Here is a 26977-nt window from a genome sequence, read left to right as displayed (position 1 = left end):
CTGTTTTAGGTGCTTAGGGTACCTCAGTGAATAAAACAAACATCTCTGCCCTGGGAGAACTGATCCACATATATCAGTATACTCCTTGACAGCAATAGTACTACCACACCTTTATAGATGATCTTTTCCTGTATTATAAATGTGGGGTTTTTTAAAAATTACTCCTTTTTTTTAAAAAAAAAGTATATCTCCTAATACTTTCTTCTACGCAATTAAGTAATCTTTTTTTTTTTTTTTTTGCTTTTTTAGATCTGCATTCGCGGCATATGAAGGTTCCCAGGCTAGGGGTACAATCGGAGCTGTAGCTGCTGGCCTACAACACAGCCACAGCAACGAGGGATCCCAGCCGCATCTGCAACCTACACCACAATCACAGCAACGCCAGATCCTTAACCCACTGAGCGAGGCCAGGGATCCAACGTGCATCCTCATGGATGTTAGTGAGATTCGTTTCCGCTGCGCCACGACGGGAACTCCTCGCAATTAAGTAATCTCTTTTATCAATGCCACACCATCCCGGTTCTGGGGATTCCAAGGCTCAATACACACAAGCTCTCGCGGAAACCTCTGATAGAATTAGCACCTTCTCAAGCTGGAAACTTCATTCAATGCCGGTTTCTTAAACTTAAAAGCCCTGGGTGGGGGATTTTTCTCTTTAAAGGCATGATGGCAGCAAATGCGGAAGAGACCCACATTTCAACGCCATCCTCACACGCACTCAGTTGTCCTGGGCTCTTGTCTACCTCGGCTCTTGGCTCCCCATCCCTACCCCTCTTAAGCCCTAGACTGGACACCTAGGCTACTCCATTTACTACAATCGCGTACTTCATCCACAAAAAGCCCACTCTCAATATTTCCATGCGCGGCACGAACATCCTTCCACATTCCTTCCCCTCCCCGTCCCCGAAACAATTTCTCAGTAGTCCCTTTTTACCGAAATAAGTTTGTCCCACATTTCCTAACAGGCAGGTCCCAAATGCACCACCCTGCCTTTGCTTCAAGGCGCTTTCCCTTTGATCCCCAAGAGAATTCTGGGGTAGGCAGGGACTGGCGCGAGACCAAATTGGGAGAGAACCCTCTTACTCAGGGCTGGGGCTTGGGGAGGCGAGCTGGGCGCCGAGCGCGCAAATCTGAAGGACCAACACGGCACCTGCTCGACCCCGAGTGCGAGCACCCCTTTCCATTTTGAGCTTTAGGAGTCCCACTCACCGCACCCTAGTCCCGGCCCTGTTTTTACTGCCACCGCTTCCTCAACACCCCCCAAAGTCATCGGAAGCTGAGCCTCCCCGGTGTCCACTGCCCCAGCACCCTCGGAGTCCACCTCGCCAAAGGCCCCCAGCAGATGCCACCGCCCACCCGCGCCCTCCCTCCGTTGGGGCTCCCGCCCTCCCGACCCATCCCGCCCTCCAACGGGATTCCCCGTCCCGAGGCCCGCCCCCGCCGCTCCTCCTCCGGGACACACTGCCCTCCCCGCAGCAGACACGGTCCTCGCCCGGGACTCTGTCGCTCCGTCGACCCCGTTCCCTCAGCCCTCGGAACCAGGAGTGGGCGCCCCGCTAACCCCGGCCAGATGGGTAATGTGCCCCTCCGCTTCCTCCCAGTTCTCTGACCCCTTCGACCCTCCTTCCCTCAGGCCCCGGGTGGCAAGGTGCGGAGGCCCGGCCCCACAGCCCGGCCCGGGCTTGTTTACTCACTCACCCTCCATCCCGAGCCGCAGGGATCCGCTGCTAGGACGCCTGCGCGCCGCGGCCCCGCCCCCGTGGCGCAGCCCCGCCCCGCGCCTCCTCCCGGCGCTTGCGCACTGCGCCGCCCGCGCCCCGGCTGGTGCAGGCGGCTGGGCTTCCTTCTTCGCACATCTGGGGCTTGGCGCCCATACGCCCAACTCCGGAGTCAGAAGTGGTGTAACCCGAGTCCGACGGTTTCCATGGCGGTGCTGTCCGGGGACAGGAAGGGCTCTTGGGAAACCTCCTGGAGCCACTAATATGTTGAAGACCTTATCCAGCGGTTGCACCATCCCCACACGCTGGTGACAAGCCACTTCTCACTTAAGCGTTTGAAACCAACCTGAAACCCCTTCTTAGGAATCTTTCACATCTGCAAATACCCCCAAACACTTGTCTATGGGCTTTAAGTTATTCTTGCCTCATTTGAGCCTGACTTCCCTATTTCTGTCAATAAATTTCCCAGTTATTTAGTAACTGCCTTGAATTCTCACAAGATACCTATAAGTTACAAAAGGAAAAAGAGTAACTTCATAGGAGAGAAATCTAGTAAACAGCACCTTAACCAAGTGATCAAAGTTAACTAGTGCTGAGAGATATCAATGTGATGCAATGACAAGGGCACAGACTCACTTCGTAGTATTCTCGAAAAAATAGACAAGCTGAATTAAGGTATGAGGAAGCATCAGACAAATCCAAAATAAGGGGCAATCTATGCAATAACTGGCTGGTATCTTAAAAAATGTCAAGGTTAGGAGTTCCCGTCGTGGCTCAGTGGTTAACGAATCCGACTAGGAACCATGAGGTTGAGGGTTCGATCCATGGCCTTGCTCAGTGGGTTAACGATCCGGCGTTACTGTGAGCTGTGGTGTAGGTCACAGATGTGGCTCGGATCCCACGTTGCTGTAGCTCTGGCATAGGCCAGCAGCTACAGCTCCGATTGGACCCCTAGCCTGGGAACCAACATATGCCGCGGGAGGGGCCCTAGAAAAGGCAAAGAGCCAAAAAAAAAAAAAAAAGTCAAGGTTGTAAAAGGCAAGGGGTGAGGAGTTGTCCCAGACTGGAGGATGTGACAACTAAATGTAATGTGTGATCTTGGATTGGACGCCAGTAGGATAATTGATGAAATTAAAAGTCTGGTTCCTGTCATGGCTCAGCGGAAAGAAATCTGATTAGTATCCATGAAGACGCAGGTTCCATCCCTGGCCTTGCTCAGTGGGTTAAGGATCCAGTATTGCTGAGAGCTGTGCTTGTAGGTTGAAGACATGGCTTGGATCGCACGCTGCTGTGGTTGTGGTGTAGGCAGGTGGCTACAGCTCCAATTTGACCCCTAGCCTGGGAACCTCCATATGCCACAGCTGTGGCCCTAAAAAAACAAACAAACAAAAAAACTAGAGAGAGACAAAATAAAGTCTGTCTTTAGTTAATAGTATTTTGTCTGTCTTAATTCCTGGTTTGAGCAATTGCACTTCCTCAACACTTGAGGAAGTTGTCTGAAGAGTATATAGGAACTGTCTACCATTTGCAACACTTTAGTAAATTTGAAATTATTTCAAAATATAAAGTTAAAAATTAAAACAAAGTGCAAAATAGCATTACCTTAAATCTGTCTTGATGTACATAATTTATAAGCCTATAATGTTCTCTTTTTAAAAAATAATTGTCATCGCAACTCTATAAGGTAGGTAGGGAGGATTTCAGTTTTACGCAAAAGGCTCTTTGGCTTAAAGGAATTAAAAGACTTGCCTTACACAGATGAATAATTTCTCTGTCATGTCATAAACTTAGGTCTCTGGATTGCAGATTTACTGTTCTTTTTCCCATTTTTGGCTGTACACAAAGCATGTGGAAGTTCCTGGACCAAGAATTGAACCCCTGCCACAGCAATGACAATGCCTTAACCTGCTGAGCCACCAGGGGACTCCCATGGGGAGCTTTAATAACTACTCATTTCTTCCTCCTACCTTCGGAGCCTGATTAATTGCTCTGGGATTCAGCCTGGGCTACAAGAGTTCTAAGAACATCCCAGGTGATTCCACTGTGTAACCAAGTTTGAGAACAATTACACTATATAAATAATTGCTGAAATAAAGAATATGGGTTTAAAAAGAAAGGAAAGGGGCAGGCAACAGGTTAAAAAAAAAAAAAAGAATGTGGGAATTCCTCTTGTAGCTCAGCGGTAATGAACCCAATTAGCATCCATGAGGATTCGGGTTGGATTCCTGGCCTCGCTTGGTGAGTTAAGCATCCAGCATTGAAGTTCTGGTCATGTCTCAGTAGCTAAGAAATCTGACTAGCATCCATGAGAACGCAGGTTTGATCCCTGGTCTCACTCAGTGGGTTAAGGATCCAGCATTGCCGTGAGCTGTGATGTAGGTCACAGATGAGGCTCGGATCTGGCGTTGCTGTAGCTGTGGCATTGCCAAAAGCTGAGGAGTGGACCAATGAGGAAGCTCGAATCTATCGTTGCTGTGGCTCTGGTGTAGGCCAGCAGCTGCAGCTCTGATTAGACCCCCTGGACCTTCCATATGCCACAACTGTGGCCCTAAGAAGACACACACACAAAAGAATTGGAGTTGTCTAGGAAGAGACATTCAGAAGATCTGAATGTCAGGACTGAGCCTGGAGAGCCGTCTGGGACTCATCAACTTCTTGTTCATAACTAACACCATAGGAGTGGACCACATTGCTTTAGGGAAGTATGCCAAGCGACAAGACAAGACATATGAAGACGTTTTGCCATAACGAAGAAAATATGGTGACAAAAATATTCTGAGGTGGAAAGAAAGGGAGGTGAGGGAATTTCATTAAACTTGCCTTCTCCCCCCCATCACCCCAGGCTTCAGCCCATCACCACTTCACCCTCACTACCATGCTGCTACCTCTTTCATATCCGCCCTGATAATTGGCATGGGACTAACACAGCATTTAGTAATCCTTGCTCACAAATTGACTATAAAAAACAACTTTCCACATTCACCAGTGAGTATGCGGTTCTTGGAGAAAATGTGCCTGCCAATTGGTTCCTCTCTCCCTCTCTGATGGGAGAGAGATTTTCCTGAGGCCAGGCGTGTTCTTAGGTGACCATGGCCCATGAGACGCTGTCAACCAGTCTTTGCTTGGCCAGCTCTTCTTCTAACTTTTGCTTTTCCAGCCCTTCAGGTCTTTGTCCTATAAATTCGTGGAAAAACCGTTGGCACGTGGTCAGCTACTGGACCTTCGAAAAACAGTACCAGCACCTCTGCCCCACTTGGCCCAGCCCCACCCGCAGGCAGTTAATAGGAGAAAGGAATAACTGTGTCCCTCCTGGCTTTCGGGTGTGCATCTTGCTCTTAAATCCGAGGCCTCTGGGGCTGAATGAAACTGGACAAAGTGTGCTGAGTAGCCTAACAGGGATGGTTCTTTTTCTGAAAGTTCCCTATTGCGGAAAAATAAAATTATGTGTTTAATTTATGAAACCTGATGCCTGATTTGCCTTGGCAGCCATTCTCCTGGGCTTGGCCAAGAGTCCAGCAACACTAGTATACTGATTAATACCAGCTCAGCTTGCTTTCTGGAGAAGAGCATTATTTACTTGACCATTTTCTTAAATCCTTTTTAATTTGGGTGTATCTTAACATGATCTTATTGGCTTTAACATGCTGTATCTCTGACCACTGGCCCCAGAGAAGCCTCAGGGAAAACTCTTCTGCTCTGTGCACTTGCCTCGCCATCACAAAGCAAGATTTTGTTCCATCCGGTGATTAGAAACGGCATGTCACATGTTCTGTTCCTTCTGGGACAGGCAAGTTCTAAGTGTACTTTTGTCCCCTGCTGGTCCTCAGGCCACTAGTAGAAAGGGAAGGAGATGATGCTTCCCAGAATTCAAACAGAGCTTTCTGCAAGATTCCATCCTCCCTTCCAGCTTTCCTCCTCCCCTCCTCCTTTCCAGCCCCCTTTGGATGGTGACACCTCGGCTCATTCCGCCCCTCCCTTGAAAAGTCCACAGGATATCAAATAGCGTTTCTCTGAGGGGACACAAAGGACCGAGGAAAGGTTGGGCCCCAGACAGTCCCTGACAGGGAAGTGTAAACACAGCTGCGGAGATGGGAGAAAGCACGCTCCCTCCTCCCCCATTTCCCACCCAGAAGCAGGGAAGGGCCACCCTGCTGTGGAGAAACAAACAAGAAAACAAAGCAAAGCACAACCTAAAAGCCTGCATGAAGGTCACCAGGAACTGGGGCTGCTGCCCAGGCCTTGGTGGGGCCAGCTTGCATGCCAGGCCCCTCCCTGAAACACTTCGAGGCAAAGGCAGCTCCAGAGCAAGTTAAGGTCTGGACACCACTGAGCCTGGAAACATGGCCCAATTTTGGAAGCCTCTCCACCCCCGGACATTGTGTCCTCTGATCTCAAAATCCCAGCTTTCCGCCTCAGGTACTTAGCTCCTGACCCCTGGTTGCTTAGGGATCATAATAATGCATTCAATTCAGCAAGCAAGAACAGGCCCACAATAAACCCTTGTCCGTGGCTGTTAGAAGTTTAAACTCTGAGCCTCCAAGCCAAAATATTGGCCTCCTTAGTCTTTGTTGATTACAAAATAAATAAGTCCAGCAGGAAGGGACTTTCTCTTGAGGGGGATTACTTGGGCGGGTGGGATTCAGGCTTCGCTTTGCGCACATTCTGAAAGCTCCAACCCCATGCCCGTTCTCAGCTCTCTTGGCACAATTAATGCTGGGCCTTGATCCCACAGGGCGCGCCTTTGGCACGGCCCCGCCTGGGAAGTAGCCCTGATCAGTTAGACAGCTAACGAGCTGTGCTTCCTTCCTGGCCAGCAGGGTCCTCCACGGTAAAACTGCAGGACTAGAAAAAGCAATAATAACCTTCAAATACGGGCCACTCAGCATGTGCCTGGCGTTGTGCGAAGTGCTTTACAATGATGGGTCGTCTCCTTCCATTCGAACTCAGCCATATCCTTACATGTGTTTTGCAGCTGAGGAAGCCAGAGCTTAAAGAGATTCTGGAACTTGGAGTTCCCGTCGTGGCTCAGTGGTGAACGATTCTGACTAGCATCCATGAAGACGCAGGTTCAATCCCTAGCCTTGCTCAGTGGGCTAAGGATCTGGCGTTGCTGTGAGCTGTGGCGTAGGTTGCCGGCTTGGCTAGCATCCCATGTTGCTGAGGCTGTAGCTGTGGCATAAGCCGGCGGCTACAGCTCCTATTCCACCCCTAGTCTGGGAACCTCCATATACTGTGAGTACAGCCCTAAAAAAGCAAAAAAAAAAAAAAAAAGAGAGAGAGAGAGAGAGAGATTCTGGAACTTGCCCAAGGTCACCCAGCTGGTAAATGGTGTGGCCAGGATTTGGGCCCCGTTGTTCTGACTCCAAACCTGTACTCTAAACGACTCCACTCTACCTCCACTTTTCCTCTGAGGTCTAGCTCTGAATCACGAGTTTGTTTCCTCCACTGTTGTCTCCTCTCACCAGTGGAATCAGAAAGCGAAATGGATTTGAGACTCTTCTCTGCAAATTCAGGAGAAAACAGTTCTGAAAGGCAAGGGTCTCCTCACTTGCTCTGGACTGGAGATGCCAGTCAAAGCTGGACACTGGACAGACCCCATATCAGCACGGCACAGCCTGTGTGGAAGACAAACAAATCCTAGCCAGACAGGAAAGGGGAGTGCCCCTTGGCTCTGAGACTTCCCCTTCTTTCTTTCCTGGCTTATCAGCAGGGTCCCATGCTTCTGAAACTACGGCCCTTTGAACCTCACTGCAGCTAGGATGGGATACAAGGCTGTGGGGACTCTCTAGGGGAAAGAAAAGGACAACACATAAGTCTATAGATTACATCCATGGGAAGGAATAAAACTAAATCGCATTTATTTTTACATTTCACTCATTGCTTTTAGCATTCACATAATCACTAGATATTGGACCGGATGTGAATGTACATCATCTCATGCAAGATACCCGGGGGGCTGGTATTGTTATCCCCAATTTACAGAGAACATTGAGGCTCAGGGAGATTGACAACATTGGTAAAGTCGGAGGACTGGAATTTGAACCAAGGCTAGGATTATCTGACTCCAAAATCTGTATTCTTTTCAGTACAGAGTGGCATGTAATGAAAAAAAAAAAAGAAAGAAAAAGCAACTGGAAGGATCCCAGAATACCTTGGACCTAGAGTTTCATAACTCTATGTAGTACATATTATGATAGTAACTACCGTTTATCTCAGGCTTACTAGTGCCAAGCATGGGGCCAGATGTTTTAACATGCCTCATCTCTACTGCTCAGTGAGATACACACCAGAAACCCCATTTTTGTAGATAAGGAAACAAGCTCAAAGGAGTTAAGTAACTTGCACGAGGTCATATACAACCAAATAAGCAATGGTGCTGGGATTCAAATTCAAGCCTACTTGACTGCAAAGGGTGTGCTTTTAACCACTCAGGCAATAGAAATAATAATTGTTGGAGTTCCTGTCGTGGCGCAGCGGAAACACATCCGGCTAGGAACCATGAGGTGGCGGGTACAATCCCTGGCCTCGCTCAGTGGGTCAAGGATCTGGCGCTGCCATGAGCTATGATGTAGGTCACAGATGTGGCTCAGATCTGGTGTTGCTGTGGCTTGTGGCATAGGCTGGCAGCTGTAGCTCCGATTGGACCCCTAGCCTGAGAACCTCCATATGCTGTGGATTCAGCCCTAGAAAAGACAAAAGACCAAAAAAAAAAAAAGGAAAAAAATAATAATTTTATTTATATATATATGTGTGTGTGTGTATATATATATATATATATATATAAAATGGACCAAGCACTCCTCTATGTCCTGTATTTTTTTTTTTTCTTGCCTGCGCTTGCAGCATATGGAGTTCCTAGGCCAAGGATCAGATCTGAGTCATAGTTGCAACCTATTTTGTAGCTGCAGCAATGCTGGATCCTTAATCCACTGTGCTGGGCTGGGGATAGAACCTTCATACCACTGCTGCAGAGATACCACCAATCCTGTTGTACCACAGTGGGGACTCCTATCCCCACTTTAAAGATGAGAAAAATATGCCTTTTATAAGATCACTTAAGCTCACATTACACACATAGCACGTGTTAAACATACATGTCCTTAGTGTCCTATTTGCTGAAGTTGGATCCTTGCTACGTTCTTGAAAATGATTTATTTTCTAACATTGTGGGTTTTTTTCATTATCCACCTAATACATTAAAGTGGGAGAAAGGATATGAAAAGATACCACCTGCAGGTGAAAGAAGCATAGATAGGACAGGAATCATAACGAGTGGGGAAGGCCCTGAGGAGCCCTGTCCTGGCTGCCCTTCCGGCCAGGCTTCCCCATGCCTTACTATTTCCACTGGGTTGGATGGATCGTAGGTTGGATTCTGTCTAGCAGGTTGGATGGTAGGTTGACTGCCATCAGGTATTGATTAATCTTTCTCGGCCTCAGTTTTCTCCTTTGGAAAGTGGGTTGCTATGGTACTTCATTTAATAGAGTTGTGAGTTTTCAGTGAAACGATTTGTACGAAGCCCTGAGCATGCTGCTTGGCTTCCTGGAGCCGTCCCCATGTTATACAACACCTTGACTTCTAGGGTGCTGGGAGGGGACAGAAGAGCTCCTGGGGATGGTTTCTGAGGACAGTCCTAAGGAGTGGAGGAAGGGCGAAAGCGATCCTGGCATCTAGCATTGGGTCCCGACAGCAACCATGAGTCAGCCCCAGGTGCCGAGGGACCAGCAGTGTTCTCAGCACTGCTGGGCGTGTGCTGTGGTCTCTTGGCCACCATCCTCTACAGTCACGCTGTCTGAAAGTCCTTCTTGTAAATCTGGCCTGGGTTCTTTTGAGAAAAACAGCCTCCACCATGTGATGTCATGGTCCAGCTTGGGTCAGGGAAGGAGGAGAGGAGGAGGCTATGCGCACAGAGTGGGGAAAGAAGGATCTTCCTCTTTCTGGAGGGCTCAATCTGGTCCTGGAAAAAACCCTATCTCCTTCTCCCCTCTCCTCAGGACCCAGTAAAGAATCAACATCCTGGGGTTTGTAGCTCAGTGGGTTAAGAATAGGACTAGTATCCATGAAGATGCTGGCTTGGCACTGGCCTCACTCAGTGGGTTAAAGGATCCGGTGCTGCCGTGAGCTTCAGTGTAGGTGGCAGATGCAGCTCAGATCTGGCATTGCTGTGGCTGTTGTGTAGGCTGGGAAACCCTAGGCTGGGAACTTCCATAAGCCATGGGTGTGGCCCAAAAAGACAGGGGGAAAAAAAAAAAAGAAAAAGAAAAAGACCAAAAAAAAAATCAACATCCTGATTTTGTAGTGAGAGGGAGGAGTTTCCTGGTGGCTCAGAAGGTTAAGGATCTGGCCTTGTCACTGCTGTGGCTTGGGCTGATGCTGTGGCACAGGTTCGATTCCAGGCCCTGGAACTTATGCATGTTGTGGGTGCTGGCAAAAAAAAAAAAAAAAAAGGAGTTCCCGTCGTGGCGCAGTGGTTAACGAATCTGACTAGGAACCATGAGGTTGCGGGTTCGGTCCCTGCCCTTGCTCAGTGGGTTAACGATCCGGCGTTGCCGTGAGCTGTGGTGTAGGTTGCAGACGCGGCTCGGATCCCATGTTGCTGTGACTCTGGCGTAGGCTGGTGGCTATGGCTCCGATTCAACCCCTAGCCTGGGAAACCTCCACATGCCGCAGGGGCGGCCCAAGAAATAGCAAAAAAAAAAAAAAAAAAAAAAAAGCGCGAGAGGGAGGTGATAAGTCTAATGGCTAAGATATGAAGCTTAGCATCAGTCTTGGGTTTAAATCCTGGCTTTGCCAATTATTTCCTCTGGGACCTTGAGCAAATAACTCCTGTTTTCCCCATTTCCCCCATGCACAAGATAATTCTGAAGTTACGGTGGTGAAATATTTGCTTGTTTGTTTGTTTTTGCTTTTCAGGGCTGCACCCAAAGCATGTGGAGGTTCCCAGGCTAGGGGATGAATAGGAGCTAAGCTGCTCGCCTTTGCCATAGTCATAGCTACACCAGATCCGAGCCGTGTCTGCAACCTATGCCACAGTTCACGACAATGCCGGATCCTTAACCCACTGATCAAGACCAGGGATTGAACCCACAACCTCATGGTTCCTAGTCGGATTCGTTTCCGTTGCACGACAATGGGAACACCTATGGTGGTGAAGTTTTAAGAAATGCTTGCAGCTCACATAGCTTATGTGCCAGAGGACACATTATGCAGCACATAGTAATTGTTCAATAAACAGTAGCTACTGTTAAGTCCCTAGCAGTTGGTAAGGAAAATTGCTTGACCATTTTCCCTGCTTTTTTCCTATAACTTACAGATCTTATAAGGGAGCCAACGTTTTCTCCAATAACCATTCTTCCCTGTGAGAGGGGATCATGCGGGAGATGAGGAGGCTGGGGAGAGATGGAGCAGTTGTGTCCTAACCCCTTTGTCTTTCCCTCCCTTAGTCAGCTGGCTCCCTGGCTGTAGCGCTGTAGCGCTCCCTGGTTGTCCCTGCTGCCTCCCTGCCCTCTGAAGAAGTCTGTCTCCTCTCTCCTGCTTGGAAGGATCAGCCCCTCCCAGGCAGAACTTCTGCCTTCCCTGACCCTGACTCTTCCCCACACCTTCCCCAGGTGCTCTGCTTGCCCTCTTCTTCCAGACAGCTGGGCAAGAGGCTAGAGTGTGTGATGGTCTTTACGCTGCAGAGATGCTAGTTCCTGGATGCTCATAGCGTAGGAGGCCCCTGGTGCTTTTTACTCCCCCTATGTTGTTCTGGATTTGTCTGCCTGTGTAGGGGGAAAGCTGAGAATTAGAAAAGGCACTCCTTCTTAGCATGACGTCACCTCTCTCCCTGATCTGGCCGGGACAGCTCTTGGCCTGTAATAAGAAGGGAAATTTACCGGGCAGTAGGATCCCTGTCCAGGAGAAGTCAATCTAGGTTGGGGCCAGAAATCTCACGTCAATGTCCAGCTGGATCAGAACCAGTTCCCTCTCTTCCCAAGTAGTGAGGGTAGGGGTCGGGTAGGGATAGAGGAACAAGGGAGTGTGTGGGGAACTCGAAACCTAGACTTCACTGGGTGTAAGAAAAAGAGATAAAGACAATACTATACTACAGAGGCACATCTGTGTATCGTGTCATGGAAAGATAACCTAAGGCATAGTATTGATTTTTTTTTTTGTCTTTTTGCTATTTCTTTGGGCCGCTCCTGTGGCATATGGAGATTCCCAGCCTAGGGGTCGAATCAGAGCTGTAGCCACCAGCCTACGCCAGAGCCACAGCAACTCAGGATCCGAGCCATGTCTGTGACCTACACCACAGCTCACAGCAACGCTGGATCGTTAACCCACTGAGCAAGGACAGGGACCGAACCCGCAACCTCATGGTTCCTAGTCGGATTTGTTAACCACTGCGCCACGAGAGGAACTCCTGATTTTTTTTTTTAAGTCACTGAACAATGAGGATATTACATCCCATTTTATGTTTTTTCCTAAAGTTCAAAAACGGTGAGAAAGGAAGAGTTTCTGTGTTTAAATATGCTGCAGTGAGGAGTTCCCGTAGTGGCTTAGTGGTTATCGAACCCGACTAGCATCCATGAGGACTTGGGTTCAATCCCTGGCTTCCCTCAGTGGGTTAAGGATCCAGTGTGGCTGTGAGATGTGATGTAGGTCGCAGACACAGCTCAGATCTGGCGTCGCTGTGGCTGTGTTGTAGGCCCGAAGCTACAGCTCTGATTCAACCCCTAACTTGAGAACTGCAGGTGCAGTCTGAAAATAAGACCAAAAAAAAAAAATTGTGTATTACTTTCAGTTAAAAAGTATATCTTAGGAAGTTCCCACGTGGCACAGTGGGTTAAGGAGATGTTGCCACAGCTGTGGTGCAGGTCACAACTGTGGCCCAGGTTTGATTCCTGGGCCAGAAACTTCCACATGCCACGAGTGCGGCCAAATAAAAAAAAAGTTTACTTTTACAGCAAGTGTATATTTTAAGGAGTTCCCATTGTGGCGCAGCGGAAACGAATCTGACTAGGAGCCATGAGGTTGTGAGTTCAATCCCTGGCCTCGCTCAGTGGGTTAAGGATCCTGGTGTTGCCATGAGCTGTGGTGTAGGTTGCAGACGTGGCTTGGATCTGGCATTGCTGTGGCTGTGTTGTAGGCTGGCAGCTGTAGCTCTGATCAGACCCCTAGCCTGGGAACCTCTGTATGCCACAGGTGCAGCCCTAAAAAGACAAAAAAGACCCCAAAAAAGTATATATTTTAAAGCAGAAATGAGCATAGAAAGGAAAAGTAAGGGCTCCCAGGGGTGGAAAACAGGACTTCCATGAAAGAACCAGCCTCTGTCTCTAATGAAGCCCTTCTCTGTCCCCTTGCTGAAGATCATGGGACTATTTCCTATGACACCTTGGAAAAGGTGAGGTCTCTAGTCCTTATTCAGTCCCAAAGGACCTCAGTAGCAGACCCCCCAGCTACCAGGTTGCCCCCAGGAGTCATCCAACTGGCGAAGAAACTTGGGAAGAGGAGAATCAGGGGAGAGTCTCCCAACAGGAGGTCTGGACTCCCAAGTTCAGGAACAGCTACAGTGAGCTCTCCTTCGGCGGTCTCCCCACCCATCAGGATGGCAAGCTCAACCCAGCTCTAGGCGAAAGCCACCACTTTCTTCCAAGTCACTTACTTTTCTCCTTTGGTACTAAGATCATTTTATATACGAAAAGGCTGAGCTCCAAAGACATGAAATAGCCTGCCCGAGGTTACACAGTGGGACACGAGGCAAAAACTGCCTTCAGAGTCCTAACCACAGTTTATTTGTTTTTATCCATGATACCACTCCCTTATGTAAAACCCAACATTTGTTTCTGTCAACTTTGATCTTGATCCCAACCCCAGTCCTAACCCACAGTGGGCTCGGGTGTTTCTGGCCAGTGGAAATGGCCGATTTGACTTTCTGCCCCTCTTTGCTTCCTCCTCCCAGCTTATCACCCAGAAATCTCCCTCTTGACCATGTTCCCTTTTTGCAAAGGGCAGTCACAGGTGGGAGGGAAGGCACGGAGTTTGTCCCTGGTGTGAAGTGGCTCCAAGGCTGCCTGGCTCTTCTCTGCACAGTGCAGAAGATGACCCTCGCCAGGAGGGCTTTGAGGTTCATGCCAAGTGGGCAACTTCCCTCTGGATGCCTTGCTAAAGCAACCTCTTGACCCTACCCCTGGAGGCACAAGAGGTTATCAGCGGCCATGATTTAAGAGCCTAAGACCCTGAGATAAAGATTTGAAGAGAGATCGTGACAGATAATTTGTGGTGGGCAGGAATCAGTAAACTGGGACAACAGCAGCAGCTGAGTCCAAGGGTCAGTGTCTGGGAGTAATTTAGGAAAGTTTGGTGCTGACAGCTGTGTCTGGAGTTGAACGTCATGGCCAAGGCAGCTCCTGGGATCCTCCGCTGCTTCAGACTAATGAAGCTCTGGCTCAGGACACGGAGACAGCTGTGGTGTGGCAGAAGTCACAGCCGCTGGGGCCCCAGGCTCAGCCTTCCTGCTTCTCAGAAGAGGGACCTTAAGCAAGTCCTTAGGAAAAGAGGAAAGGAAACCAGTGTCGGCTGAGTTCAATGCCCTTTCACAAGTGTCACCCTCACTACGATTTAGTCCCACGTTCGTTCACACAGAAGGGATCAGAGAATTCTTGATGGTAACTGATGTCATTCCAGGCTATAGAGCTGGAAAGCGGGAAGGCAGGACTCCGGGGCTGAACTCAAGTTCTGGGCTTTCCTCTGAGCTTTAGCTTCCTCCTCTGTAAATTATGTACCCATCTCGTGAATGAAGTCACACACTGTAGGTTCTAGTCTAAACTCTTCCTTTCTCACAACCTTGGCCTTGAAGGGCTGTGGCTATTTTCTCCTTGCGGGTGGAGTAATCTTACTTTTGCCCCTGCCCTCAATCTGCTTTGTGGGTCTAGGGCACAGGGACTGCCTCAAAGGGAGGGTATGGGCTTTGGTTTCCCCTCTACCCCCATCCCCAGGCCTTCTCCCGACTCGGAAGGGCTGTCTCCCTCTTTTCCTCCCCGGTTTTGGCAGGCAGGCTGACAGCAGTGGGTGTTCCCAGGGAAAGGGAACTCGGAGCCCAGCTCAAGGCGCCCCTTCCCCCACGGCCCAGGACAACCCCAACCCCCAGCCTTAGATACTGAGGCGTCGAGAGAGGCCCTCTGAGCTCCCAGCCCCCTCCCTCTCCCCACACCCTCCTCCCCCAACACTCCCCCCACAAACTCGCGGAGAAAGGGAAAGGGCGACTAGAGTGCGGGGAGCGGGGAGCGGGGAGCGGATGCTGGGAGACCCCGGCGAGGCCTGGGCGCCATGCAGCAGAGCCGAGGAAATGGATCCCGGTTCTGGGGTTACGAGGGGAGCTGTCCAGCCACGCGGGGTGAACTGGAGGAAAGGGTGGGCCAACGCCGGCCAGGCGGGCGCCAGGGCCGGGTGGGGCAGCGACTCCCCCTCCAGCCCGCGGGCCCCGGGCGTCGCCCCCGCCCCCCACGTGGCCGCAGCCGTCCCAGCCCCTGCGAGGAAGCGGCGCGGCTTCCTGCGGCTGGGGACGAGGATATTGGCGCCCCCGCCAGCGCCCGGCTCAGCGCCGCCACCCCTCCTCGCCTGCTCGCCGCGCGATGGCCTCGCTGCGAGCGGAGCGCGCCGCCGGGGGCCCGCGGCTCCCCGCGCCCCGCGCCGGGCGACCGGCAGCGCTCCGCCTCCTCCTGCTGCTGGGCGGTGAGCGCAGCGCCCCGGGGCCCGGGCAAGAGGCGCGGGAGGCCATGGAGGGGAGGGGGGCTGGACGGCCGAGGCCGGAACGGCCCTGGGGTGCGGGTGCGGACAGCGCTGCCCTTCGGACGGCCCCGCCTCGGTGAGGACGCCGCGCGGGCTGCTTCCCACTTGGCGAAAGCTGGGGTGCCAGGGCCCCTCCGAGAGGTCTTGGGAGGTCTGGGCTGATGTGGAGGCAGGGGGTTTGGGTATGAGTGGGAAGGAATTGGTGCAGCCCCTTTCTTCCGGGCACCCGGTGGGGGCCTGCCTTACTCCTCTTTCTCTTCTGAGAGTAGCCCTGATTTCCAAGAGTCTCGGCCCCCAACCCACAACCCCCCCTCCTTCAGGCTCCACCGCCCAGATCCCCATCCGACCGCTCTTCGCTCTCTTTCTTTTCTGCCCACAGCTGTCCTGAAGCCCCAGGAGTCCCTGGCTCAGCATTTTCCCACCCCAGATTACTTAAATTTAGAAGGTAAGTACCCAGTGGCTGTGGGAGGGTGGCTAGGGGAAAGGAAGAGAGAGGTCAGTGAGCAGGGTGCCTTTCCCACAGGCTAGGCCCCAAACTCAGTTGGCTCCCCGAAATTCCCCTCTCTTTTCTCTTGGGGTTCCTTATAGTCTTTCTACCTCTCATCCCAGAGGGACCCCATCAGCTCTGAGCTGGTCCACCTCACAGTGGGTTAGAAGGCCCCCCTCCCCCAAAAAAAGGAATTCCTTTTTTTTTTTTTTTTTTCTTTTTAAAGCGGCACCTGTGGCCTATGGAGGTTCCCAGGCTAGGGGTCAAATCGGAGCCACAGCTGCCGGCCACAGCCACAGCAACACCAGATCCGATCAGAGTCTGTGACCTATACCATAGCTCATGGCAACGCGGGAGTTCTTTTTTTTTTTTTTTTTTTTTTTTGTCGTGGCTCAGTGCCTTATGAAACCCAGTTAGTATCCATGAGGACGTGGGTTTGATCCTTGGCCTCGCTTAGTGGGTTAGAGATCCCGTGTTGCTGTGAGTTGCGATGTAGGTCCCAGATGCTGCTCAGATCCTGCGTGGTATAGACTGGGAGCAACAGCTCCAATATGCTGCAGGTGCGGTCTTAAAGGAAAAAGAGAAAGGCCCCAGAAAAAGTGGATGTGGAAGCTCTTGTTAGGTAGGGAGGTCCGTGCACACGGGAGGCATTAAACTTTTCCTGAGCTGGGACTCTCTCCTCAGCCAGGAGTGTCTTGCTTGGGAAATTTCTGAGGCTCTCCTGGCAGTTTCTATATTCGAAGACAGAGACCGTGGTTCCTCAATGGAACTATCTGGATCAGAGGGCTTGGAGGGAGGGCTGGGGTGTGGTCAATATGCAGCATCTCTACCTACAGGGAAAACTCTGGAGGAGAACTATGAGACAGATGCCCAACTTTGCTGGCACGATTATAAGGTTTATATGGACTCTATCAAAAAGGATTGGTGTGACTGGGCCCTGATTAGCAGGTAGGGGCAATGCCGGAGGCGTTTTGGACCAGGGGTGGGGGCTTGTTCCTTGTGGGCCTTGAGTGAGTGTGGGCCAGTCCTCTTTCTGGGCCTAACCCTTCCCTCACTCCAGTCCTCTCCTGCCCCCAGGCCTTATAGCATCCTTCAAGAATGCCTGGAACAGAAAGCAGAAGCGTTCAAGCTGGGCTTCCCCAATCCCTGGGCAGAACGGATCATCTTTGAGGCTCACCGGATCCACTTTGCCAACTGCTCCCTGGTGCAGCCCACCTTCTCAGACCCCCCAGAGGATGTGCTCCTGGCCATGATCATGGTCCCCATCTGCCTCATCCCCTTCCTCGTCACCCTTGTGGTGTGGAGGAGTAAAGACCCTGAAGCCCAGACCTAGGGTGGCATGAGCTCTTCAGTAGCCATCTTCCCCTTCCCTCTGCCACCACCAGGTCTCTCTCCTCCCCTCCCGACTTCCTTCCCTCACTCCCACCCCAACCGCAGAGCCTTAGATTGGTGGAAATGGAAGCTGGGTGGTGTCATGGCACAAGTTCTGTAATCTTGAAAATAAACCTTTTTTTTTTTTTTTTTGTACGCCATTCCCCTCCCCATCCCATCTGTATCCTTCCCAGACTCTCTGCCTTTTCCACAGGCCCTCAGCTCTAGGGAGCAGAGCTGGAAGAATCTGGATAGGTCCACAGTTCTGTTCACTTACCTGCCCCCATCCCCTCCCCCACCTGAAGGCCACACCCCTGTACTCTTTCCTCCCAAGGCCAGGCCTTTCCTGCCCCTATCCAAACCCAGCTCCAGGAAACAAGCAGGAAGAGACTCCCTTCCGGTTTGCACAGCTGCTGGAGAGGTGAGGGGGGAGGGAGGAGGGAGGACTCTCTGCTGTGACTCCTGCAAGAAGCAAAGGGGACCACCCAGGAGCCCTGAATTTTACTCTTCTTCATGCCTCAGTTGATTTCCAGGGCCTGGGAGTTGGAGCCCTGACATGACCAACAAGAGTCCCTCCCTAAGGACCTCAGGATTGAGGACAAAGGCAGTGGGGGCTTCTTCTAGACTCACCCCAGGACTTCCCCTCCAGGTCCTTGGCCCTCATCCTACATTGTCCTGGACCCTGGGTGGGTGTGGCCTACAGCCTGGCTGCACACTGCCCCCTGGTGTCCACGAAAGCCAACAACCAGAAGAGGGACATGACCTGGAAGAAGCTCAAAACAGAGGAGATAGGACCATGAGATAGAGACCCATCATCCCCATAGCAACCTAGTTCTTCACTGGACCCTTCTGTTGGCTTCCTGATCCATACTTATGCTTCCTTAATACACCTTCCCACTTTCTAGGGACATACCTAGAGACCATAGAAAACCATTTCTATACTTGGACACTCCTGTATGTTCCCTGGACAGTGAGGCCCCGTTCTCACCAGGAAACCTTCACCTCCAGTTCTCCCTGGGACAAACCTGCCGGGTCATCAAAAACATAGGGAGTTCCCATTGTCATGCAGTGGAAATGAATCCAACTGGGAACCATGAGGTTGTAGGTTCAATCCCTGGCCTCGCTCAGTAGGTTAAGGATCCAGCATTGCCATGACCTGCAGGGTAGGTCACAGATATGGCTCAGATCTGATGTTGCTGTGACTGTGGTGTAGGCCAGCAGCTGTAGCTCCGATTCAACCCCTAGCCTGGGAACCTCCATATGTGGTGGGTGCGGCCCTAAAAAAAAAAAAAAGCAAAACAAACAAAATCTAGAAAGGAGTTCCCATCATGGCTCAGCGAGTTAAGAACCCAACTAGTATCCATGAGGATGCAGCTTCAATCCCTGGCCTTGCTCAGTGGGTTAAGGATTCTACCTTGCCACGAGTTGTGGCATAAGTTGCAGATGTAGCTTGGATCTGGCATTGCTGTGGCTGTGGCATAGGCTGGCAGCTGCAGCTCCAATTCAACCCCTAGCATGGGAATTTCCATATGCTGCGGGTGCAGCCCCAAAAAAGACAAAAAACAAACAAACAAAAAAAACAAAACAAAAGCATCTAGAGAATAACTTTGTTCTTCATAAAGACATCTGTTTACTCCTTGTGGCACCTGGTGCCTCTCTAGGACCTCTCCTTCCCTCTTTGTTGATGTATATGCCTCCCTGAGTACATGCATAGCTACTTCCTGGGACACGCCTGTCTATTCCATACATACATACCCATATGCTTCCTGGAATACATCTATTCATTCTCTGAGACACACTTCTTCTCTCCTTGGGACACATCTGTCTCTAGAGACATACCTGTTCCCTAGGACATTTTGACTTTTCAACAGAGAGAAATCTTTGCTCTATTTCCATCAATGCATCTGTCTTCTCCAAGGGTATACCCATCCTCTTCTTGGCTCATATTTGCCTTCATGCATTTTTTTTTCCAGCCATGCCACAGCCTATGGAGTTTCTGAGCCAGGATCAGATCCAAGCCACAGTTGCAACTTACGCTGCAGCTGTGGCAACACTGGATCCTTAACCCACTGTGCCAGGCTGGGGGTTAAACCTGCATCCCAAAGTTCCAGAGACACTGCTGATCCTGTTGCGCCACGGTGGGAACCCCATGTATTTTACTAAAATACATCAATTGCATGCTGGTGTAAGACACTGTGTATAGCATATTGTGTTGGGAACACAAGTTAGATAGGGCTGGGCTTCTGTTCCCAATGCCTTTCATCTAGTAGGGAGTTGATATGTACACAAATAAACAGAAACAATGGCCTGTGTGATGAGAGTCATGGCAAGAGATGCAAAGCAAATATGATCTGAGTGCAAAGGAAGGAGGGATCATGTCTACCCAAGGTGTGATCACAGGAGGTGAGGTCACAGGAGGGTGACTGTAGATGTGGCACCTGATTAGCCTTAGATTGAGTACATTCCCCTAAGGGAGAGAACAAAAAGGGAGGTGAAATAGGAAACTATTGCAATAATCTAGTCTTGAGAAAATGAGGGCAGAGGGACTAAAGGAGTGGTAAATGGGGAAATGGAAAATAATTTAAAAGTAGGAAAGATGATTAAAAACAAAGGAGGGAATCTGTAGGGTTTGGATATGAAGGCGAGGGAGAGGAGAGATTAGGACTGACTCCAGCTTTGAACTGAGTTACTAGGACAATGGTGGAAGTAATAATAATTTTTAAAAGCCCATTAGGAGGAGAAGCTGGCCTGAGAAAAGGATGTATAATATGAGGTAACAATGGAACAGCTGTGATGTACTACAGAGAGTTAGAAATGGGAGTGGTGGTGGGAGTGCTAGTGGTAGAAAGGGACTGGAGCTAGAAGTATAGGTTTAGGAGTCTCCTGCACATAAATGCCATATGAAGCCATGCGAGGGATGAGAGTTCTCAGAGAGGTGTACTGAAGAAGGCTGACATTCTTAGGAAATAACTACACTTAAACAATGATGGAAAAAGAGGATGAAGGGAAAGATCAGAAAGACAGTAACAGAACAAGGATAAAACAGTGCCATGGGAGCAAATGGGATGATGCCCTTTGAGAGAACATCATCTATTGAATGGTGGACCAGGAATTGTACACAATGAAGGATGGACTTTGATGGAGGAGATATTAGAGATCAGACAGGAAATTAAGAGGGTGGTAGAGGGAAGGAAACTCCATCTTTCCAAGGAGAGATGACTGCATGTTTGTAGACTAGAGGAGAGGAGCTAGGGGAAAGGGGAAAGGGAAAAAGGGAAGATGAAGAGAAGTCCTGGAGGAAATTGGAAAGGAGAGGCAAGAAGATGCCAGGGTTGGGCTTATAAAGGAAGAGTGACACTTCCTCCTTTGAGTCCAAAAAGGAGCAAAGGTGGAGAGGAATTTTTGAGAGATGAATTGTGTGTGGTGACAGAGAGGAAAGATTAAGGAGTTCACCTGTATGGATTTAATCTCACAAAAATAGAAGGGAAGGGCATTCTGCAGGGACACAGGAGATAACAGGTGGAATGGTTTGATGGATGTGGAAAAGTTTGAAGAGTCACCTTGAAGAATGTGACAGGGAGTCAATAAAAGACAAAGTATCACTGGGGTGCACTGATTACCCAGCAGCGAGTTTAGTCAGGGAATCTGGGCTCAGTCATCAGGTTCTGGTGATTTTTTTTTCCCCCAGTAATACTCCTGGGCCAAGGTGTGAAAAAAAGATCGTGGGGCAGGTGGGCAAGAATCAACAACTCTGGTTTGAAGTTCTCTGGATGGCAAATGGGTTTAAGGATCCTGCGTTGTCACTGCAGCTTGGGTGACTGCTGTGATGCAGGTTTGATCCCTGGCCTGAGAACTTCCACAAGTCACCAGCAGAGCCAAAAACAAAACAAAACAAACAAACTCTGGTTTGGAAACTGAGCAGTAGGTAAGCAGGCAAGGGGACAGAATTGAGTAGTCTAGGCTGGGCAAAGAGTCGGGGTCCAGAGACTTGAGACTAGATAGGTGAAGAAGTGGGAGAGTTGTGAGAGGGGTGGCTGTGGTCAAATATGGCAGCTCTGAGTCATGGAATCAGAGCCGTTTCCAGTGATAAAAGCTACAAATGTGCTCCTGGAGAATGATGGAGTGGAAAGAAAAAGGAATTGAGGAGAATGGGGAATTGCGAGGCGTTTAGCTTAAATGACACAAAAGTTAATATTAAAAGAAACCTAGCGAGCATTAACACTCTGGAGACCTGGGTTCTACTTGCAGTTCTACTATGCCTCTTTTGGGGAAGTCACTACCCTTCTCTAAGGTAGAATGAGAAAACTCCTCAGGGCTCTTTCTGATCTAGACAGCAAGGATTTGGGGGATAATGGAAAGGGACCAGCAGGGACGCCCGGAACCTTTCTGCTATGCTTTCTATCCGGACGAGTCGGGGAGGAGACCGGAAGTCCTTTGCCGCCGGGTTCCGGGGTTCCTGGGCTACTACGATGGCGATGAGTTTCGAGTGGCCGTGGCAGTATCGCTTCCCGCCCTTCTTTACGTGAGGCTCAGACCCCGAGAAGCCCCGCCGGGCCTCCCTCCCCTCCCCTGGACCCCGGGCTCAGCCCTGATTCTTCAAACGGGGAGGGGGAGAACGGACCCGATCGCCACTACCCGCAGTCCCTCACTTTCTCCCTAATACGCGCCTCCGGCAAGCGCCGCCGGTCGCCCTCTCACGTCCTCTAATTCTTTGCCCCACCCGCTTCACCCGGTAGGTTGCAACCGAACGTGGACACTCGGCAGAAGCAGCTGGCCGCCTGGTGCTCTCTGGTCCTGTCCTTCTGCCGCCTGCACAAACAGTCCAGCATGACGGTGATGGAAGCTCAGGAGAGCCCGCTTTTCAACAACGTGAAGCTACAGCGTATCCTCCCTCAGGCTCTTCCACACCCCACACACATGCACTTCCACACTTCCCTACATGTCCAGACTTCACACCCCTCTTCACCCACAGAAGGCAGGTTCCCACCCAAACTGGACTTGGGAAAGAGCCAGTCTGTGCAGCTGACATCCATTTTTCCTCCAACTCCAACCCAAATGCAGTGCCAAGTCCTCTTGTCCTAGGCAGTGAGTACCCAGGTGTCATTCAGATCTTACATTTTCTGCCCGGAAGCCAAGTACCAAGTTTATCACCCTGAGCCTTTTTGACTCGTTGAATCTTCTGTCTTCCTCTGTATGAGGCTCAAACTCTGGCATTACCTTTAGTAATTTTCTCCACCTACTCTTCTCATCCCAGGAAGTAAGGGTCATTTGCTTTAGCTGCCTGACTCATCCCTAAAATATCTGGAGAACAGCTGAGGAAGGAGAGAGGACAGAGGATGAGAAATAATAGTACCTTTCATTCTCTGAAGCTTTTCCTTTCAATTGGACTAGTTCTCTTTATCTCCCCCCCACCCCAAGATGCAGAAAATGCCAATTTATATCCTATTGGGGAATTGCACATTTACGTGTGTGGGAGGGAAAAGAAGGGTAGTTCTAAGCTTGAGCCTGGCTCTGAGAAATTTTATCCCACCCAGTTCATTCCATTAATGCCATTTCCTTAACCTTAAACCAGGGAAGCTCCCTGTGGAATCAATCCAAGTTGTATTAGAGGAACTGAGGAAGAAAGGTGGGTTCAGTTCCCCAGATTGCTTATTTTTCCTCCTAGTCAGCTTTCTTTCTTTCTTTTTTTTTTTGTTTTTGTTTCTTTTTGCCTTGTAAGGTTGCACCCATGGCATATGAAAGTTCCCAGGCTAGGGGTTGAATCAGAGCTACAGCTGCTGGCCTGTGCCACAGCCACAGTAACACAAGATCCGAGCTGAGCTGTGTCTGTGACCTACACCACAGCTCAGGGCAACGCCGGATGCTTAACCCACTGAGGGAGGCCAGAGATCAAACCCGCAACCTCATGGTTACTAGTCAGGTTCATTTCTGCTGAGCCACTACGGGAACTCCTAATTGCGTTTTCTTAAGGGCACCTTAGCACAAGTCTTTTCTTTTAAAACCTTTTTTTTTTTTCTCCCTCGGTTTGAAGCCCAGAGTGTTCTGTAGAATAGTCCAATTCCCTGAGTTCTTTTCCCCCACTGGTATACAAAATTGAAGTATTTCCATCTGTGTCTTAAGACCTGAAGAGATGGGAAATTAATGTGTTGAGATAATAGTAGTAAAACAATTCTTGAATTTCTCTCTCTGAAAGCTGAGTCTGTTCCATTTTGGTTTTTGCCTCTTTGTCTCTTCTTAGAGCATGATGCTTTTTCATAAGTATCTGTTTTGCAGGGAACTTGGAGTGGTTGGATAAGAACAAGTCTAGCTTCCTGATCATGTGGCGGAGGCCAGAAGAATGGGGGAAACTCATCTATCAATGGGTGAGACTATTCGGACAGCAGTGACCCAAGGCAAAGGAAAATGAATCTGCTCAGCAGATGCCTGGTGCTGTCAGATCCAGACTGAGCAGAGTGGGAGGGGGTAGAAAGAGGAAGTGTACGTCTTCCAGGCAAGTCTCTTTCATTGACTCAATTTCCCTGGTTGCAAAGAACTTCCCTTTCTTTGCCCATAGGAGGCCAGAGGCTGTGTGAGGCCATGTTTGGAAAATGCAGTACTGGGAACCATGAATACTATTGTTGGCTGGAGCCTCTGGCCACAGAAGATAAATGGGGAAAGGAAGGAAAAAACAAAACAAAACAAAAACCTGGAGCCCCTCCCCCCCCACATCCTTATGGGGCTGTCCACAATATAAATGAGACATTCTGAACCAGTGTGGGCATTGGGGACAGACTCTCCCTCTCGAATTCCCGGTTACTACCAGCCCTAAACATTCCCAAGGGACAGAGGAGGGGAAGAAGCATCAACAACCCAAATATAACAAACACATAGCACCCATTCTTGAACAGGAAAACAACCAGAGTGAGAGGTCACTCCTCAGCCACGTGAAGGCCTGTGGTTTAGTGGTTCCGCATGTGTGTGCGTACATGTATAAATATAGCACCTGTAGGGCTTGTGGTCTTCAGGCCACACCTCTGCTGAGCTGACAGTTCTGGTTTGGGAATAAGTACCATTCTTGGGTCAGAGGGGTGGAGCTGGTGAGTTTACCTTCTCCCAGGGAATTCCTGGTTCTTACTCAGTTGCTGTTCTCTGTGTCCACAGGTTTCCAGGAGTGGCCAGAACAACTCTGTATTCACTCTGTATGAACTGACCAATGGGGAAGACACAGAGGATGAGGGTAATGCTTTTCCCTTCTGCCCCAGTTTTGTCATTGAATCCTCGTCTCTCTAATCCTTTTTTTTTTTTTTTTGGTCTTTTTGCGTTTTGAGGGCCACTCCCTCGGAATATGGAGGTTCCCAGGCTAGGGGTCCAATCGGAGCTGTAGCCACCGGCCCACGCCAGAGCCACAGCAATGTGGGATCCGAGCCGCGTCTGCAACCTACACCACAGCTCACGGCAACGCTGGATCCTTAACCCACTGAGCAAGGCCAGAGATCGAACCCACAACCTCATGGTTCCTAGTCGGATTCGTTAACCACTGGGCCACAACGGGAACTACTCTCTAAACCTTTTTTAGTAGACATTCGGATTTCCCATTTTTCTGCCTCTGAATTCTAAATACTAAATAATACAAGGGTTCTTAACCCATGTCCAAGATTTTCATAAACCACCTGAATTCACATGCAGAAACCCATGAATTTTGTTAGTGGGTGTGTATGTGCATTTTTCTAGGGATAGGGTGTATAAGATTTTGAAGGGCATCTGTGACCCATGAAAAGGTATGAATTTTTGGTGTAGACACCAAATGAAGAACCTGGGCAGGAGATTAAGCCTGAAATCTCCTTCTTTGCTGACTCAGGCTTTCTTTCACCCTTTATTCTTATAGAGAGCTCAAGATCTGTGGGTGTCAGCTAAAGGGATTGGGCCAACACCCCCATCCCCACCCCCAGCCCTTTAGAATATTCTGGTTTCTGGCCAGGCAAGGATTTGTATACTGTTTGATTTTTACATAGTGTAAATACTCTCTTTTACCTCTGACTTCATATTCTGATCCCCAGGATCACCAAAAGTACCAATCTTAGCTGGGGAAAAGGGGGCACCTCCCCTTTCTGCCAGACCTGGCTGCCCCAACAGAGTTTACAGCTCTTGGCTTTTCCCCCCTTTCCTGCAGGCCTCTGCTTGCTACTCCCACCATCATGCCATGACTTCAGTGCTGCAGCCTTGCCCAGCCCATCACTCAGGCCAGGCAAAGCTGGAGGCTTCCTCAGAAAGCAAGCTCCCTGACTCAAGAGCTGGGCCCCCGCAGGGGGTGAGGTGTTGCAAGCCTGTTAAGGCTTGCCTCCTGCCTCTTACATCTCCCTGCAGTATCTTGCCGTATCTCTAGATACTCAGCTGGCCCTTGGCTCCCAGCCTTGTTCTTTTTAGCTAGGAAAGGACAGATATCTGTGCTGGACCTTAGCAGTCTCTTGGCCAGAGGTATGGCTGTATCTCTTTGTGTTAAGACAGGTCCTCCCAATGGGTACAGATGCATTTAGGGTCAGTGTGCAGGTGACAAGGGTCTTCACCTCCACTCGGCTTGATTGTCAGGGCCCCTTCTTTGTGGCCCACAAGCAAGTGGTGTTACTCTTGTATATCAGAACCTAATGGGGGGGGGGCTGGTAATGCAGGAGCACATGTGGATTGTGTCTGATTGAAGAACGTGTGGATTGTGTCTGATTGAAGGGGGAAATAAGCATGAACTCTCATTCCATGTTGACTCAGGCTTTCTTCCACCCCTTACTCCTGAGGAATTCCCAGGAAGGGTGGGTGGCAGCTGCAACAATATAGATGGCCTTGCTAGGTCCCAGCTTCCAGCTAGCCTGCTCTTCTCAGAGGCCTTGAGCCCCATGGAGCTGAGTGTCCCTAACTACCCATCTCTCCCTGTCCAGAGTTCCATGGGCTGGATGAGGCAACTCTACTGCGGGCTCTGCAGGCCCTACAGCAGGAGCACAAGGCTGAGATCATCACCGTCAGCGATGGCCGAGGCGTCAAGTTCTTCTAGCAGAGACCTGTCTCCCTTTACTTCTTACCTCCCACCCTTCCAGGGCTTTCAAAAGGAGACAGACCAAGTGTCCCCACAGACTGGATCTGTGACTCCACCAGATTCAAAAGGGCTCCAGTCCAGGGATGGGTTTCTTACCTTCGCCACGTGTCTGTCCCTGGAATAGGGTGAGGCTGGGGTGCCAGGGAGAAAAGATGTGCATCTTCTTGCCCCACCTCCTCTTCTGAGCTGGGGTCTGTAAACCTGACACTTCACATGTGTTCACATAAGTTCATACACACATGCGCCTGCACAAGCTTCTGTCTCTTCCCTCTCCCACCCTCTCAGCTGCTGCCACCTCCCCTCTCAGGCTGGTGCTGGATCCTTCTTAGGGGATGGGCAAAGCCCTGGCTGCAGGCAGCCTTCCAGGCAATATGAAGATAGGAGGCCCAGGAAGGGGCCTGGCAGTGAGAGGCGGGCCGGACACAGATTTATAACATTAAAAAGCTCAACCCCACTGTCTGCCGTTGAAGTTACTACTGTAATGGTCAAAGGGAGGGTTGAGAAATGTTAACCTGCTGAGTGAATCCCAGCCTAGCAGAGGGGACAGAAAGGCCTGTGAAAAGGTCCCCCCA

The 26977-nt window shown here is 50.1% G+C and overlaps 3 protein-coding genes and 1 long non-coding RNA gene across 6 annotated transcripts in view; 3 read left to right on the top strand and 1 right to left on the bottom strand.

Moving 5' to 3' along the window:
- The window catches only part of EZH1 (enhancer of zeste 1 polycomb repressive complex 2 subunit), a 34110-nt gene extending 32355 nt beyond the window's left edge, over positions 1-1755 (bottom strand). For 2 of the 3 annotated variants that reach the window (XM_047757516.1, XM_047757514.1), the window contains exon 1: positions 1699-1755. The gene's annotated coding sequence lies outside the window, so the exon portion shown is untranslated. The remainder of the gene's footprint in view (positions 1-1698) is intronic. The other variant, XM_047757515.1, reaches the window with a different exon arrangement.
- Positions 1327-5141, top strand: LOC125114299 (uncharacterized). The gene is made up of 3 exons (XR_007131752.1): positions 1327-1574; positions 4396-4514; positions 4876-5141. It is a non-coding gene; the product is annotated as an uncharacterized LOC125114299 (long non-coding RNA).
- A 10072-nt stretch (positions 5142-15213) lies between these two features.
- Positions 15214-17493, top strand: RAMP2 (receptor activity modifying protein 2). Its single transcript, XM_047758666.1, has 4 exons — positions 15214-15429; positions 15866-15931; positions 16810-16921; positions 17051-17493. The coding sequence occupies exons 1-4, from the start codon at positions 15330-15332 to the stop codon at positions 17304-17306; spliced, it is 534 nt and encodes a 177-aa protein (XP_047614622.1). The 5' UTR covers positions 15214-15329; the 3' UTR covers positions 17307-17493.
- A 4261-nt stretch (positions 17494-21754) lies between these two features.
- On the top strand, positions 21755-26859 carry VPS25 (vacuolar protein sorting 25 homolog). The gene is made up of 6 exons (XM_047758979.1): positions 21755-21866; positions 22081-22226; positions 22917-22970; positions 23618-23706; positions 24485-24560; positions 26251-26859. Exons 1-6 carry the CDS (start codon positions 21814-21816, stop codon positions 26361-26363), a joined length of 531 nt encoding a protein of 176 aa, XP_047614935.1. The 5' UTR covers positions 21755-21813; the 3' UTR covers positions 26364-26859.
- Positions 26860-26977: the final 118 nt, after the last annotated feature.

Source organism: Phacochoerus africanus, chromosome 14, assembly GCF_016906955.1.
Source record: "Phacochoerus africanus isolate WHEZ1 chromosome 14, ROS_Pafr_v1, whole genome shotgun sequence".
Classification (NCBI taxonomy): Eukaryota; Metazoa; Chordata; class Mammalia; order Artiodactyla; family Suidae; genus Phacochoerus; species Phacochoerus africanus.
This window is presented reverse-complemented; position numbering and strand designations above follow the sequence as displayed.

Excerpts from the sequence above, each read along its gene's own strand:
- RAMP2 (XM_047758666.1), top strand. The coding sequence starts at position 15,330 with ATGGCCTCGCTGCGAGCGGAGCGCGCCGCCGGGGGCCCGCGGCTCCCC. Across the intron at positions 15,932-16,809 it reads AGATTACTTAAATTTAGAAG|GGAAAACTCTGGAGGAGAAC; the intron begins GTAAGTACCCAG and ends CTCTACCTACAG. Across the intron at positions 16,922-17,050 it reads GACTGGGCCCTGATTAGCAG|GCCTTATAGCATCCTTCAAG; the intron begins GTAGGGGCAATG and ends TCCTGCCCCCAG.
- VPS25 (XM_047758979.1), top strand. The coding sequence starts at position 21,814 with ATGGCGATGAGTTTCGAGTGGCCGTGGCAGTATCGCTTCCCGCCCTTC. Across the intron at positions 23,707-24,484 it reads GGAAACTCATCTATCAATGG|GTTTCCAGGAGTGGCCAGAA; the intron begins GTGAGACTATTC and ends CTGTGTCCACAG. Across the intron at positions 24,561-26,250 it reads GGAAGACACAGAGGATGAGG|AGTTCCATGGGCTGGATGAG; the intron begins GTAATGCTTTTC and ends CTCCCTGTCCAG.